Here is a 17,734-nt window from a genome sequence, read left to right as displayed (position 1 = left end):
TTAATTTCATTTGATTGTACATGTACATGCATGTAGTCGTAAATCAAGTTTGCTCCACCAGAGATCGTGTTAGTAGACTAACTTTAAAATATGGAAGCCCTTTGTTTTTTCTTCCCAAATATACTTTTCCCCTTAGATTGCTTAACCATTGTAAACCGATATAAAGGAACCAAAATATCAAATTAAATGATACTAGATACTAGCACGTTTTTATGGGTCAAATAAAGTCACCATTTTCATCATCATACTTACCAAAACTTACGAATTCACAATTACATATTTAGGTACTCTTTCGATCCAGAGAAGGCAATTTTTATCATCAATTAAGCAAATTTTAAGTCGGGCGTACCGTTTTCGAGATACAAACCAAAAACTTAATAATTTTTAAGAAAAAAAAACCGTCGCCTTTCGGGTTCTGGTGAAAGCTACTTGCGAATGTTGGATTATGTAGAAATGTGTAAGTATTTTTTAAAACTGCTTTTAATGCTTTAATTATTAGATGGCAACACGAATGAATATACGTATAACGTTAAGGTTTGAGGAGTTTCCTCAATTCCTCATGAATCCGATTATATTATAAGAAATCGAAGCTAGACAAACTTTGACTTGAAAACTCAATATGCTTAACAAACATAACTAAATAAATGCCACTGTTCTGAACTTAAATGCATGCTTTTCTTACAAAAATACCAAAGTCACTATGAGTGTGCCGTTCAGATTTGAGGAGTACGGTTCTGACTATCATCAGCAGTTCCACTGCACCAAATGTCACTGTTCTGGACGTAAGTGCATGCTGTTCTTATAAAAATACCAAAGTCACTATAAACGTGCCGTTCAGATTTGAGGAGTTCGGTTCTGACCATCATCAGCAGTTCCACTGTACCAAATGTCACTGTTCTAGACGTAAGCGCATGCTGTTCTTATAAAAATGGCAAAGTCACTATAAGCGTGCCGTTCAGATTTAAGGAGTTTGGTTCTGGCCATCATCAGCAGTTCCACTGCACCAAATGTCACTGTTCTGGACGTAAGTGCATGCTGTTCTTATAAAAATACCAAAGTCACTATAAGCGTGCCGTTCAGATTTGAGGAGTTCGGTTCTGACCATCATCAGCAATTCCACTGCACCAAATGTCACTGTTCTGGACGAAAGTGCATGCTGTTGTTATAAAAATAACAAAGTCACTATAAGCGTGCCGTTCAGATTTGAAGAGTTCCGTTCTGGCCATCATCAGCAGTTCCACTGCACCAAATGTCACTGTTCCGTACCTAAATGCATGCTGTTCCTTTAAAAACACAAAAATCACCATATGTATGCCTTTCAGATTCGAAAATTTCAATTTCAAAATCGGTCCAGTAACGACGGAGATATCGAGGAACAAACATTAAAAAAAAAAAAACATACAGACGAGTTGATAACCGTCCTTCTTGAGAGATATGAGGCGACGGTTAGGGCCTTATCACACTTGCGATTTGCAGGCGATTTGAAAGCGAAGCGAACGCGCAGCGAGTTCGCCGCGAGTGCGCAGCGTGTTCGTCGCGATATCCATTGCAACAGTATTTGAATCTTCCGACGGTGCCATTATTGTTGGTTGTCCATCTGTCCACATTCGTAGATAATAAACTACTACAAATATCGACTTAAACTAAAGTGGATAGAAATTAATTTTGCTGATGAATACAGCATGAGGTCTCGACTCTAGACGCGGCGAACTCGCTGCGCACTCGCGGCGAACTCGCTGCGTACTCGCGGCGAACTCGCTGCGCACTCGCGGCGAACTCGCTGCGCGTTCGTTTCGCTTTCAAATCGCCCGCAAATCGCAAGTGATAAGGCCCTTAAAAAGAGCAATTAAATATTTTCTAGGATGGAGCAAACTCGGATAAACGATTTCAAACCATATCACGAAACTTTAAGACGATTTGCAGATTGCTGGGAATTAATTCTTCGAAAAAACATAATTTGACTGGCCTTTACGGCCCGACAAAAGAAAACTATATCGAATCTGGGAGATGATTTTTGAATCCCGAATGCTCGATTTCATCACTTGAAAGTCCGTGGAAAACAGCATAATGCAATGTCTTGGTAATAAAGTAATGACTAATTAATTAATCGTTTACCATTATATTTTCATATATGTAGAATCAAAATGGTCATAGAACAAAAAATAAACTGCCAAGAGCGTGTCGGGCCACGTTCAGTGTAGGGTTCCGTAATTTCCCATATTTTTGTCAAAAACTGTTCAACCTATCAAGTTAAAAATAATTTTCCTAGAAATTTTTTATAAAGTTCTACTTTTGTGATTTTTTTTTTTATTTTTCAAACTTATGGTTCAAAAGTCCCCCTCTAACTTTTTCAACACTTTTTTTTTTTAACTTTTGAGGCGATTAATTCCGAAAATATTAACAATATCAAAAAATGATTTTCGTAAACCCCTATTCATTTTTAAATACCTATCCAACAATATACCTATCACACGTTAGGGTTGAAGTGAAAAAAAATCACCCCCCACTTTACGTGTAGGGGGCGGGATATCCTAATAAAACATTTTTGTCACTTTTTATTTTACCAATTTGTCGGCGTGATTGATATACATATTGGTGCCAAATTTCAGCTTTCTAGTGCTAACAGTCTCTGAGATTATCCGCGGACGGACGGACGGACGGACGGACAGACATGGCGAAACTAGCTGACTACGGAACCCTAAAAACGCGAAATTGAGAGGTTGAATTTAAAAATCGGCCCGCTGATCGGTCAGATCGTTTTATGTTTTTACAAAAAAAAAAGCATTTTTGACTGACGAGTAACGACACTACGTATAATGAGCATGATCCGACATGCTCTTGGTCGGTTTCTTGTTCTATCATGTGACTGCATGGAGTCAATGAAACCACAAAATAATGGATTAATTTTGCTTCTTGGGAGTTTTAACCCAGTTCGAACGAATAAACGTATCAAAACCTATTTTGAGAGCCAATTCTAACTTAACTCCTGATTAGTCCTGATTAACTGTATATTGGGATTGTTTGTATAAAAATACATTTGAATAGTTAAGTAACCTTTTTTTGTAAAGTACCTACTTAAACGAAAGTATTACAATTTTGTTTAGAACTAAAGGTCAGCTGGATCCGTTGAAACTAAACAGTGCAAGTGCAGATGTGCATGTTTTATCTTAAATGAAAATAAAATCCTTGCACCTGATCGAAACTTGAAATTCATTGTTCACGGCAAGTCATCGCGCAGGCGCGCGCTGCGTAACATTTATCTCAGCAATATTTACTTTGAATAACTCTTTATTGTTAAAACTTTGGTGTCAGGTGCGTACGCCGGAGGAAACAAGAATAAAAACAAGTGAAGGTGTGTGTGTTTTATCTCAAAAACGTGGAAAAAAGTAACGACGAAAGCATTAAAAGAAACTTCCCATTTGTGCTCGAAATTATTGCGATAGCTGCTTGTTATCTTATCTTAACGGTGCGGTGATGAGTAATCGGAAATAACGAATAACACCCAAAAGTTTAGAAATTAGTAGGGCCATAGGGTGGCTTATTAAGAAAGTATACTTAGATAGCTAAGTTTTATGCTTATTAATTATTAGTTTCTATTTTTTTTGTTTCTACATACATATATGTGAATGAAGGAGATATTATGTACGTTTAGGGAAGTAGTACCTACATTTGAATTGTTAACTCGCGAACTACTTATGTGTACTTTACAGGTTCAAAATAGCGGATAGATTTAAGATTTAATTATACACGTCAAACAAACTTTATAACTTTAGCAAAGGAGACGGAAAGAGGAGTTGTATTGTGTTTATTTCTCAGTTTCTCTCATCTTCGGGCACTTGTATGTAGTTAAAGTTATATGTAGTTAATACCCTACAAATCAAGGTGAATGACTGCAGTACATACCGCATTTGCGTTGTCCGGTGTTCGTCTGCCGGCCCACGCCGAGAGCTTCCTGTGGGATCTACTTCTAGCCGAACACATCAACGGGCGCAGACAGTTACCTATACGGAATCCCTCAATGTTAGAGTCCCGCCACGTTACTAGTACTCTTTATTATACTGTGATGTTACAATCACGACGATTTTATTACACCACATACTGCGAGAAGGTTATGACAAAATTCTAAATATGACTTTAAGGTATAGTAAAATATCTGTATATGCCAACCTAGCACACAAGAGCACACAAGTAGAAACACTATAAACTGATATATCTTAAAGCCATTGAAGCTTGAATATGTTACAGCTTCTTAAGTTTAATGATTTACCGGATCCCGTTATTCGATTGAGCAGGGGGTAGAACTGATTTTGAAGCTTTAAACTAGGTACAAGTACATTATTTTTTATAAATTCAATTCAGTTTTTTTTTATTAATATTAATTACAGAAAATGACCAAAATGAAAGGGGGGCAAACTGTGAATTTCAAGTTACTAGGTCAAGTGGGGTATCGTTAGAAAGATCTCAAACTTTGGTTGTGGAAAAAATGTTTATTGAAGTATACCAACAAAAATTTATAAAAATTTTACCAAACATGGATTTTATAATGAATATTACAGAAAAAATAAAATCATACACGTATCATTAAAAAAAAAATTTAAAACCTTTCAGATTTACGTTTTCAATTTCAACCCTTGCGGGTGTTTATTGTACCTGTATTTTTTAACAGAATAACAATGAAATTAACTGTTTTCAAATAGAGGAAAAATGGTTAAAATCGGTTCACGCAATAAAAAAATTATCCCGTAATAAAATCTTCCATACTAGCGCGCGCACATTAGTTTACTTAATTTGCCGATAGATGTCGCTGTTCGTTGAACGCTCATTTCCTACATCGCGTTTTTCCTGATATAATGACTAATGAGGTTGTCGGTTCAGGAGCGTCCTTGCGACATGTCGTGAACTATTGAAGTCGAATAGTCTTGATTTTCTTTGAACGTTGTCGAACAATAAAATTATATATTAAAATATTACTTGTTATGTGGGAAATTGAGTCTTGGTGAGCGAGTCCGACTCGTACTTGGCCAGTTTTTTGGTATAGGGCTGATATTAATATCATACCACAATTTTAAAAATTGGCAGTTGAATTTCGGGGAGGTCTTTTGTATAAAAATATATGAATAAATATAGTTCTGCATATTACATTTTCTCAAAAATCAATGAACTTAAAAAGTTTGAAGAAAATTTTGGTGCAAAGTAGCCCCATTTTACGGTATTAATATAGGCCAATCAAATTAGATTTTTTTGAAGAATGAAATATGAAGCGAATACCTATATCAATTTCGAAAATGTGTTAATTTAATATCGTTGTATAACAGATCTAAATGTATGTGAACTGAATTTTCTCCAACCCAAAAATTGTTTTTTTTTTTTTTGCTTGGAGCTCGATAACGGTACCTAGGTACGTCTGATGAAAAATGCTCAAGCTCTTGGCTTAAACCTTAACTTTTCAAAATCGGATCCATAATGTGCCTATGTAAATTAATAAATTTTAAATATTTATGTATTCCAAAAAAAAAGACCGCAGATTGACATTTCATAATTATTGGTAGGTAGGTACTAGGTAGTGTGTGATCCACGATATTTTTATGCACATAATATTTAGAGGTGCATTACAATGTAGTTAACAAATTGTATTTATAATATTAATTGAGTATACGTAAATAATATAAGATACTGCAGTTCAAAGTCAACCTGTACGCCCGATGATTTACGATCTGACCGTATGTAGCACAGATGATAAGGGTACCTTATGCTCCTATTTATATGTGCAATATGATACCTATTCATTAAATAAATGAATATTGGGGGACACCTTACATACTTACTAACTGAAGCTCGTCTCGTACTATGGGTACTAGGCGACAATATAAGTTCAGATCTAATTATAGATAATATACATCAAGGATGATTTATACATTTACCCCCTTATTCATAAACATACTCTAAAGTTATCAAGCTCATAAAGTTCGTTTGTTTCTTTCCGACGTAAGGTAACGGACCCAATCATGGACAGTTTAAGATAAAATTTTGCCTATTTTTGCTATTTCACTGATACATGTAAAAATTATACCGTGTTAAAACTTGAATGTCTTAACCTCCTTTTACATTTCAAGCGTATTGCAGAATAGATGCTCCTATTGATTTTTTCATAGTTAACAAATTAAAACTAGGTGTTTTTTTCTCCAATAATGGACGGCAGTTCTCCAGTAATGGTCCCCCATTATGGACAGTGAAATAAGTTTAAAATTTTACTTTTAAAGCCAACTGATACTCAATGAGTCAATTTTATATACCCCAAATAAAATTAGTTTGGGTTATTTTAACATAGCATTGTTTCTTGTAAATTTTGGTTTCGTATATTGTTCCTTGTCTTTCGTATATTGTTATAGGAGGTACGCAGTTTTCCGGTTCCAGTAATGGACAGTCGCAAAATAACACTTTTTCTTTATATCTTTGGAGTAACAAACTAGTATGTTTTATAGCTTATCTCATGGTTAATGCAGTAAGTAAAACTCATTCAAGTTTAGACCGAGTATTATTATTTTATTATTTTACACATGAACTCAACTGTCTTAGCAACATTTAACTATGAATTCGTCTTGATATTATCTTTTATCTTGCCGCCAAATCCTTCAGAAATAACCGAATTAAATAAAACTTTAAAATTAAACAGCTCTATGACTCTAGTTTATGGTACATTGCCGTCAGTTTTTAGAAACTAATTTTAGATACTTATTTTTAATGGTGTGTTTTTTGTCCATAATGGCATCACCGTCCATTATGGGGTATTTTACATTATTGGTGTGATAGAAAAGGACAAACGTACTTTATCGGCTTGATAACTTTAAGAGGATACGGTAGCGAAAATGCTAAAATGGAAAGGAGCCTCCCTTTCAACTTGGGAATTTTAGTTAAATATACAAGTGTTATTAACTAGATTTATCGAAAAAAAAATTGTCCATTAAGAACAATTCAGTCAAAGATATTTCAAAAAAATCTTTAAAATCGAGGTTCCGCTCTCGACTCTTTCCTACTTCAAAACTTAATCAATCGGAACGAAATTTGAGAATCTGAATAACAATGAAATAATCTATGTCGGACCGTTTAGCTTTTTTGGTTAATTGTTACCAATCTTGAACATCACACCTTTTTTTGCGCCACAATGAAAATGGCCGTTTTTGGAAATTTTTGATTGGCTCTAGAGTCTTTAAAAAGCAGAATATCAAAAAAAACAATCTGTGTTGAAAAAATCATTGCTCTATCTTCAAAAACCAGGGAGGAAATAGTCGAGAGCGTTTATATGGAGAATTGACCCCTACCGTAACCGTATCGTCTTAAAATAAAGAAGGATGTCATTCGTTCTTATAAAAAATGAATTAACGCAAAAGTATTTGTGAAAAATATGATTTTGGTCACTTCCAGGCTGCGAAACAGCGCCATCTAGTTTTAAGCCTAAAAAGCCCATACATTTCTGGGGTACGCTTTTTGTATGGGCTTGCTTGTTTGTCCCGTATTACATCGTCCTTGATATACATACATATGATACATACTTAGGTATATCCACAGACTGAACGACCATGACTGAGCTCAGGAACAATTTGTGATAGTCACAGGAATAAGTGCTTTTACCGGGATTCAAACCCAGAACTATATCGGCTTCGCAGGCAGAGTCACTACCAGACCAGTCGGCTTGCTGATACGAAATTGGTTGCTTTACGGCAAATCACGTTCCCGTGTGGAAGAGTGGACGCGCGGGCAGCGGGTCGGGTGTCGGGTCGGGGGTCGGGGTGTCGCGTTGTTGACAGGAGCGGGAGGGATCAGAGGGTGCGTGGGAGTGGCGGTGCGGGGTGGGGGCGGGGCGGGGCCGCGCGACGCCGGCGCGTCTGGAGCCGTCACAACGCCCGCGAGCCCCGCGCCGCGCACACGCCATGCCGCGCAGCCGCCTCCGCGCCGCGACCGCGCGCGACCGATCAGTGATGCCAATAAACCGCCCTACTGTCCTGTGCCACGCTCGTGAAGCCCGTCCCCACTGTGTGTGACTTTCCGGATTTATCCCCAGAGACGTTGGATGAGTTAAATTTTCGGGTGAGTGAGAGAGCGGTCTGACCGCATTATTTTCGAAATACGTACTCCGTGACCCGGCCGCCTGCGCGAGCGATCAAAATATTATAGCAACAAAATAAATAGGCATTCGGCAACAACCTGTTCTCGCTTGTTATTGGATAACGTTTTAGCGTAGACCGACATACCTTCATTCTGGCGACCGTTCGCTAAATTTTCCTTGCGCCTAAGTAAGTAGGTATCATATAAATACGTTAATGTTTACAAAAGTTTCCGTTATAGCTTACAACCCGCTAACTGTTCAATTTACGGAATTCATTACTTTCGCTACTAGCACTTTCCCTAAATACCGCTCAATCGACCCGGAAAATATGATCAATTTCCGTTAAAATACATACCGTCTCTTTATATAAAAAAGCTATAATGATAAAATAATAAGCTTGACAAAGGTATCAGTAAAGTAGTTTGAAGACTTTTATGAACACTAAACATGTATTGGTTTTACGAGAGCCGTAAAAATTGGAAAGAAGAAACGCGAGAAGCGAGCTCGCGGCCGCGTTGATGTCTTTTACTTAAGCCATTTTCAGGGCCTTATTTTGTAGGCTTATTACGGTGCGGACCCCGGGTATTATGTGAACCTTACTAGTATTATGCTCAGTTGATTATTACGTTAGCATAAATTACCTACCTAAATAGCGTATTAGGTCATGTACCTGTATTAGTACCGCTTTATATATTTATGTAGGTAACCTCCTTTGTAACGGGTCAAACAAAAGTTACATATTTCGTGTAGGAAATATGTAATTACAAAATAAAAAGATAATTTACTCAAACTATACTAATGAGAGCTCAACGAGTGTGCATGTGTTGATGACAGGCGTCCACAAGCTACGGTGACAGCTTACAATCAGACATGCCGTAAGTTTGTTTGTCACAGACAGTATAAGATTGTTCCTACTCAAAATGTCTGTTAACGCGCTGTGGCTTTCAGGTATCTACACTGTCTACCTGCAATCAATACAATATAATTTAATTCTGTACCTACTATTACTACTATATGTGTATGAATGCAACCCATAAATATATTACATTTGTCCTCATTCAAGCATTATCTTCTTCCCTGTGTTATTAATAATATACATACATTAAATAACCCAAAAATATTCAAAAAAATACATATTGATTTTAGTTAAATTATAACTGTAAATTAAGCTTAAGTACTGCTGTCAAAAATCCGCAGGTGTTTCGGTATATTAGTATAAAAATTAGGAAAATTTACTACAATTTACTACACTAATACAAGTTTAGAAAATAGCTCCTTTTGTTAAAATAGTGTTCTAGTATTATAAATATGGGTCATTCAGGAAGTTTCAGGTTAATAAACAATTTGACTAGCCCTGACCTTTTAGCAATTTCCTCAGCGACTAGAAAATATAAGTACTTATAACTGAAAATAACTTGTAACAGTTCTAACTCCACTATTGCCATGATGTGACATAACAAGGGCTATATATGAACCTATTGACACTAAACTACCTGCTAGAGATAACTTCACTTGATAAGATTTTTTAGGTAGGTATATGAATCTGCATAAAAATCGTTCTACTGAATACTACTACTGAAGAATTGAAATAATTGAAGGAGTATTAATATGACCTTATTTATTATAAAGTGCAAATAAGATCATGTATATAACGCTGGTATATACAAGTCATTACATAAGTATATATGCAGTAGCCAGGCTGGCGCGCGATTAGTTTTGGGGATGCCGTGAACTAGGACGGACCTAACCACAGACACTCTGTCTTTTCTAGTCACTTTCTAGTTATTAACAATACTACTGATAACATTAATAAGTATTTTTAGATTTTTACTTAATTTTAAATATTTATTTTAAAAGTTGTTGAGTTTAGATTCAAGTGATGCTTTCGTACAGATAGTGGAAAAACTTTAAAAAGTTGCAACAATTACCGAATCGTTCAGTGAAGTTTAATAAACAACATTTACTGGATTTCAGTGTTTTTGAAGAATCAAACTGTATTCAGGTATTGTATTCGGATGATAAATATTTTGGATTTATTTAATATACCAGTTTTTCTATATTTACACGTTGCAATGCTACAGTGCATTATCAATTATGTACTTACTAGCTGCTTGGTTAAAATTATATTATTTTATTAAAATCATTGGTACGACATAAACAATTTTCTTTATTCATTTTAAGAAGTATCTAATCAAATAGAAAGATTAAACTGAATCTTTTGTTAGCGGTTTGGTTGATTGTAATGTAAGATTTGTTACCTTTAATTCTAGATGTAATATTACCTAGTCTGTGCTTTACCTACACAAACATTAGTGCATTGACCGTACGAATAACTACAAATGACTTAAATACTGTGCAATTGGTGAGCATTCGTTAGAAATGTGCAGATAAGCGGACTACCGGTCGGTCACACTGGCCCTTTGTTGCAAGTGCATCACATATTCTAACGACGATCGTTTAAAACGACCTTATCACAAACCAGTAACAATTATAATTGAGTAACTAGCCAGTTCGGTTAGAGGTATATACGGCTTAGGGACTTCTGGTAATGAACAACACTCGGAAGCCGAAGTATTAATTAATAGGCCGCAACAATAATAGACTGCTGTAAGCAATTAGCCTAACGAAGTTAATAACCGACATCAATACATTTTGCGAAAGGGTATGGACGTAGCTACTTGATACTTCTGATACTTTGAGCAAGTATTTAACCATTAACCACAAATTTTTTCGGTAATCAATAATTACTATAATATTTACAATTGCCTTGATCTGTCAATAATTTGCAAACTTGTAGGTATATTAAAATTTGGTATCAGAGGGCTGCATACATATTGCCGAAAATGATTATTTAATTGACGGTGTTAATTAGGAAGTAAATCAGTAGTAATGGTCTATTTAAGTACTAAGTATTTGTTTGATTACCTGCTGAACCGTGTAGGCCTTGAGATACGATGACGAAGTCGCCCCTAATCGATTAATTGGAGGAGTAAGTCCTTCACCACAGCCATAACAAAAGGTTACAATTAGTAAGAGGCGCGTTTAGTGTGCAATTTAAATTGCGAGTAGGTATGGTATACACCAGTAGGGTATACAAATACACCCTATTGGTTTATAAGTACCCAACCCCTAGATGCGTGACAATTTGACTCAACAATACTTATTTTACCATTTAAGAACATTATCATTAATAACCTACATAAATAAAATAGCCAGAATCTACACTTGAAAGATTAAAAAATGGAATATTAAAATCGTACTCCCAAAGTATGTACAAACCTTTAATTTTGATATACAAAACCATGCAATAGTGTTAGTTAGTTACAATATTATGACAACTACGATGGGAAGGAACCTTTTGGATGGGAGGAAAAAATTTTTATCAAGTTTCATTTATATTTCTTTCTTATAACAAATTGTATGCTTACTAAACACACGTTTCAATCTTTCCAGGTGGGTCGAGGAGAATTATGCGTGGGGCGTGCGCATGCGCTGTGGTGTGCGCACTGGTCGCGCTGTGCGCCGCCGAGACGGGCTCACCGCGCGCCGCGCTGGACGACGCCACGCGCGCCGCCGCCGAGCGCCAGCTGCTGGCGCTGCTGGGGCTGCCGCGCAAGCCCACGCCGCCGGCGCCCGCGCCGCCCGTGCCCAAGGCGTTGCGCGTGCTCTACGACGAGCGCGGCGCGCTGCCCGCGACCGCTGCCAATACCGCCCGCTCCTTCCATCATACGCCTACGCGGCTCGACGAGCGGTTCCCGCACGAGCATCGCTTTCGCCTGTACTTCAACGTGACCGGTGTGCCCGCGGACGAAGTGGCGCGCGGTGCCGATCTCACATTTCATCGCGCCGACGGTGCGATTACCGCTCAACGCTTGCTACTCTACGACGTAGTCAAGCCCGGGCGTCGCGGCCGCACGGAACCCATCTTGCGGCTTCTCGACTCTGTGCCGCTGCGGCCCGGCGCCGAAGTCGTACGGGCCGATGCCGTCGGCGCTGCGCGCCGGTGGCTCACCGAACCGACAGAGAATCATGGACTGTTAGTGCGTGTAATCGAGCAGAACGAGAATGGCACGGATGCGCGACAGCCGCACGTGCGAGTGCGGCGACGAGCCGATGAAAGCATCGAGCAGTGGCACGGGTTGCAGCCGCTGTTGCTATTGTACACAGAAGATGAGCGTGCCCGGGCGGCACGCGAGCGAGGGGAGACGATACTCACGCGCAACAAGCGAGGCGCCGCGAGACGCGGCCACAGAGCGCATCACCGCCGTAAAGAGGCGCGTGAAATTTGCCAGCGAAGGCCGCTGTTCGTGGACTTCGCCGACGTCGGGTGGAGTAATTGGATCGTCGCGCCGCACGGCTACGACGCGTATTATTGCCAGGGCGACTGCCCGTTCCCGCTGGCGGACCACTTGAACGGCACGAACCACGCGATCGTGCAGACTCTAGTGAACTCAGTGAATCCGGCCGCCGTGCCGAAGGCGTGCTGTGTACCGACGCAGCTCTCGTCCATCTCCATGTTATATTTGGACGAACAGAACAATGTGGTGCTCAAAAATTATCAGGACATGATGGTGATGGGTTGCGGTTGCCGATGACGAAGGCGCCGGCCCCGTGCGGACCTAGTGATACTCGTGGACCCAGTGTACATATAGTAGTAGTGGCCTCGATTTGTACATATCTATCTGTGTATATATACGTGTAATTATTATTTTATTGAAATGAAGATGTAATAAAACATTAATTTTATACAACACTGCATTTAATTATAAACCTTTGCATCTAGATATAGGTGGTAGATAACTAATTTGATAATTGCATCATGCACTGCACTGAAATCGTCTATTTATGTACTCAAATAAGTAAAGTTACAAATTATTACGTCACATTTTAATACCGGAACCCGGAAAAAGGTTCAGAGAAAACGGTGACAAGTTCATATGTAATATATATATCCTTAAAAACGCCAAAATCTCACAAATTGTAGGTAACCTTAAAACGATAAATCTCACATTATGATGTGACATTGTGTAAGGTGCGTATTTTTGTTCCAAAAATAATATGAAATATCTTCAAGATTTTTTAACGATAGTAAAGTAATATTTTGGATTTAGTACCTAGTCATAATAATCGAGAGCACAAAGTTGAGGTCACGCGATGTCACGTCACTACAAGGTCATCGCAAATGGGTTCGTTGAGTTTGGTCGGTTTTGGTCAAGCCATTGTTGGCGATATGCGAGTTTTGTCTACGCTTCTTAAATTTGTGCTACAGTCATCACAAGTCGGCGTTCAAGCTAATTATTATATTAAATTTTCTGCAATCTACAATTTTAATTGCTGTACTAAGATGTTAATGATGTAAAACCATCTGCTCTATTTCGGACCTGCAATAAACTCCAGGCCAAATTCAACCTAAATCAAGACAAAAAGTGAACTAAGGTGTGTCTCTGTGTTAATAGGCGAGACTACTAAAAAAACTAATTAGTCCGTCAGTTAGATTATCAAAGAATTTTAGACTCGTATTTTTTATTTTTTCTCGTAAACGAAAAATGACGACGATACAGTGCGTTGAAGTTACGCGTGACGTCACGCCTAGGTAACATTTTTACTTAGAAGTGACGTCACAAGCCCCCACTCCGGAACTTTGATGCTCCATATCTTTGTATAATTTCATTAATTAAATAGAAAAAGCGAAAAATCCAATCCAACCGTAACCAAATCCTGTTGAACCATAGCCAATGGTATGTACCTAACCGTAGCCATAGATCATCGCATCGACTTGTCAGTAATGATGATGATGATGACCCGTGTTATATTTGACTACATAATCACATAACATAGTTAAAGCCAGACCAGAAATATATGACTACGCGACGCGCCATGTTGCTGTGACGGCATACATCAAAATAATATACACTAGTAATTGATCCCATATGAACATTGGAGTAGGTATCCAATCCGAAATTCAAAATTAAATGTATTAATTCTAGACATTTTGTTTATTAAGTAGATACTTAGTTTGATAAGTTAGAGTAAGGCATGTGGCATTTATTAATATGCATTTTTAATCTAAAATCAGTTATGTTTAACATTACATATGTATATTTCGTTTGATTATAATTGTAGAACAAGTCATGTCTTTCCTGAGCAACCATAATTGTTTAAATTCAGTAGTGGAAACTGTTTTTGGCCTATGTATATCTAAATTGTATTTCTTTTATATGTGTTATTTTCGCTGTTTGTTTCCCATTATCAATAAAATAAAATAAAAAAAAATAAAAAAAATAACAGCGCCCTCCTGACAATAGTCGTATATTTCTGGTCAGGCTTTATACAGAGTGTAACAAAAATGGTGGTGATCCGTTTAAGGGCGTACTCAGTATCGTATTCTTATCAGGAAAAAGTAGAAGAAAATTTTTTTTTCGCTAAAAAAATTTTCACTTTTGTATGAGCCGGGCCGCGCGAATCGGTCGAATCTCCATACAAAGATAAAAAAATTTTTTGCGAAAAAAAATTTTTATCCTACTTTTTCCTGATGAGAATACGATACTGAATACGCCCTTAAACGGATCACCACCATTTTTGTTACACCCTGTATACATAAAAAGTGGATTATTGTAAGTAATAATGAAGTGTCAAGGCAACCGATACATCTACAGCACCTACTTCACAATTTTACGCGAAGAAGTCGCAGGTATAAGCGTACATATGTACCTAAGTAGGTGAAACAAGAGCACGCTTAAAGTACCTAAATATAAACAAGGTAGCAGCAGCGGGGCAAATCTCCGACTTGGGGACAAATGTAACTGGTCCATTTTTTCCATGTTTTACAATGTTTGCATTATTAAACAGTGTGTTTTTTTGTTTTCCGTTAAATTCGACACACAGTTAGGTTCATCATCAGGAACCATCCTGTATATCGCTTTTTGTTAAATTGAAAAAAAAATAGTTTTCCCTTTCCATACATAATAAATGGATTAATTAGTGTGAGAAGACCTTAATCATCACATTAAAGTCATTGTCAAGTGTTTGACGGCACATGTCAAAACAAATAACATTAGGAAGTGATAAGGGATGCCACACACGTGTTCAGTAATTAAATTTATTTTTTAATAATTCGATAACCGTAAGAGTTAGAAGCTACTTTCTTAGAGAAATTGATTGTATTTTAACTAAATAATCTTCCCTTAAAATTAACGGAATTCAATAAAAACACGGTGTATATGGTAGGTATGTTCAGTGGATTCATGTAGAACACAATATCATAGTGCACTTAATAATGGAAAAAATTGATCAGTTACAATTGACCCCCAGTCCCGATTTGGCTCGTTGTACCTTCCCTATAACAATTAATAAAAAAAAAATTGGGGACACCTTACACAGACCAACTTAGCCCCAAACTAAGCATAGCTTGTAGGTACTACTTAGATAGTACGTCAGGAACAAATATCTGTTTCACACAAATAAAAGGTTCGAACCCGGGATAACAGGGTTCGACTGCGCCAGCCCGGTCGTGATTTTAATGTTATAACATTCAATAATTCATTTGTTTCCTTCCTTACTTATTTTATTTCAGCTCAATGTTTATTTGTTACAGTTTATAAACAATTAGCTCTAAACAGGTCAAAGTAAAGGAAACATATTTGCTTACATTTCAATTCATAAATGATTAGCGAGAATTAACAGCATGTAGGTAATTATATAATTACATGGTACGATATATTACTTTACCTCCTTTGAGAATTTAAACCGTTCCGCATGTCCCAACGCTCTTAAATATGTCGACAAATTAGGAGCTATGGGACATCTTTTTGAGAAACTTTTGTACAACCATTTTACACCTAACAAAATATTAAGGAACCGAGATAATATTGTTTTTAATAGTTTCTCCTATAAAATAATTACAAATGCTTTACTTAAAAAAATAACTACATTTATTTTGTAGTTTGATCTGATGAACAACGAGGCAAGGATTTTGAAACAGTTGAGTTTGTTGCAAATTTTGAAACCCGAACATTTTCGCGAAAAAAGATTTAAAAACTTTTTTTTCTAAAATAGGTAAATTTAATTTATTTTTAACAAGCAGAAACGTCTGCTAACGATTCTAAACATTTTTATATTAAAGGAAAAAATGGAAAAATTTACGTTTCCGGCGGGACTTGAACCCACATCATTTGCAATCCGTGCAAGGCTTTGATGTGGGTTCAAGTCCCGCCGGAAGCGTAAATTTTTCCATTTTTTCCTTTAATATAAAAATGGTAAATTTAATGTTTTTCCTACTAAGAATCACGAGCTCTTTTCATCCTACTAATCGGAAAAAAAGTGTCCCCCAATTTAATTTTTCTACTTCGTTACCATTTTTCAAACACTTTGTACAGCGGTTACAAAGTAGAAAGTATGCAAAATAATAGAAAATTTTGGGAGTATTTTTTTGCCTCTAGTTTCTTGTCCTAGATCGAAAGGACTCGTGATTCGTGATTCTGAGTAGGAAAAACATAAAATTTACCTACCTTAGAAAAAATATTTTTGGTGATTGTTCTCGCGAAAATGCTCACCCATCTATCCTTTAGTTTTTCAAAATGACCGTCTGACCGATCTTAAAAATGGAAATATGTTCACAGGAAAAATATAACACTTTTTGAACTTAATGGCTGAAGTACATATATTTATTTAGGTGTCGAGTTAGTATACTAATGTGTGATATATTGTTGGATAGGTATTTAAAAATGAATAGGGTTTACCAAAATCACTTTTTGAACAGTTTTTGAAAAAAATACGGTAAACTACGGAACCCTACACTGAGCGTTGCCCGACACGCTCTTGGCCGGTTTTTTTATACAGTACCAATCAATATATCACATACCTCCAAGTTTGCACCAATTGCACCGTAGAACTTTTTAGGGTTCCGTACCAAAAAGGTACAAAAGGAACCCCTATGGCACCGCTCTGTCCGTCTGTCTGTTTGTCTGTCCGTCTGTCACATTGCGAGAACTACTTATGCTATCGATTTGAAATTTGGTAGTTATGAACATTGTTAACCTCTACAAATTGAATGTATTTTTTTTTATTTATTAATATTGAATATAGAAAATGGCAAAAATGAATGGGGGCAAACTGTAAATGTCAAGTTACTAGGTCAAGTGGGGTATTCTTAGAAAGAGTTCAAATTGTATACATATCAAACTATTTTTTTTGTTTTGGAAAAAAAAAGAATTTTGAAGGAAAATGAAACCCCCCCCCCAGGAAAAATAAAATCATGTCTGTATTTTGGAAACTTTTTTTTAATTAACAAAAAACTTTTCAGATTTTAAATTTCAATTTACCCATATTAAAAAACTGCCGAAATCGATTGACATTATAAAGAATCCCTGAAAAAATAAACATACAGGTCGCGCAAATTAGTTAGCGAATTCACCGAGAGATGGCGTTGTAGGTACACTGTACTGTAATGTAATGATGAGTTTTATACACACAGGTATACTGTACTGTAATGTAATGATGAGTTTTATACACACAGGTATACTGTACTGTAATGTAATGATGAGTTAATAAAACTCATACTGTACACAGTCTTTAGAGTTATCTGAGAAGGTTCTTGAGATTTAAACTATTGAAAGTTTGTACGGAACCCTC

General features: G+C 37.0%; 1 protein-coding gene across 3 annotated transcripts in view; it reads left to right on the top strand.

Moving 5' to 3' along the window:
- The window catches only part of LOC125242518 (protein decapentaplegic-like), a 32,584-nt gene extending 19,729 nt beyond the window's left edge, over positions 1-12,855 (top strand). Inside the window, exons 1-2 of one of the 3 annotated variants that reach the window (XM_048151267.1) lie at positions 7,883-8,085; positions 11,558-12,855. In XM_048151267.1, coding sequence (XP_048007224.1) covers positions 11,575-12,699 — 1,125 coding nt within the window. In that variant the 5' untranslated portion in view covers positions 7,883-8,085; positions 11,558-11,574 and the 3' untranslated portion in view covers positions 12,700-12,855. Of the gene's footprint in view, positions 1-7,882; positions 8,086-9,855; positions 10,107-11,557 lie in introns of those variants that run through there. The other 2 variants (XM_048151282.1, XM_048151274.1) reach the window with 2 other exon arrangements.
- The last annotated feature ends 4,879 nt before the right edge of the window (positions 12,856-17,734 follow it).

This window comes from Leguminivora glycinivorella, chromosome 1 (genome assembly GCF_023078275.1).
Source record: "Leguminivora glycinivorella isolate SPB_JAAS2020 chromosome 1, LegGlyc_1.1, whole genome shotgun sequence".
Taxonomy (NCBI): Eukaryota; Metazoa; Arthropoda; class Insecta; order Lepidoptera; family Tortricidae; genus Leguminivora; species Leguminivora glycinivorella.
This window is presented reverse-complemented; position numbering and strand designations above follow the sequence as displayed.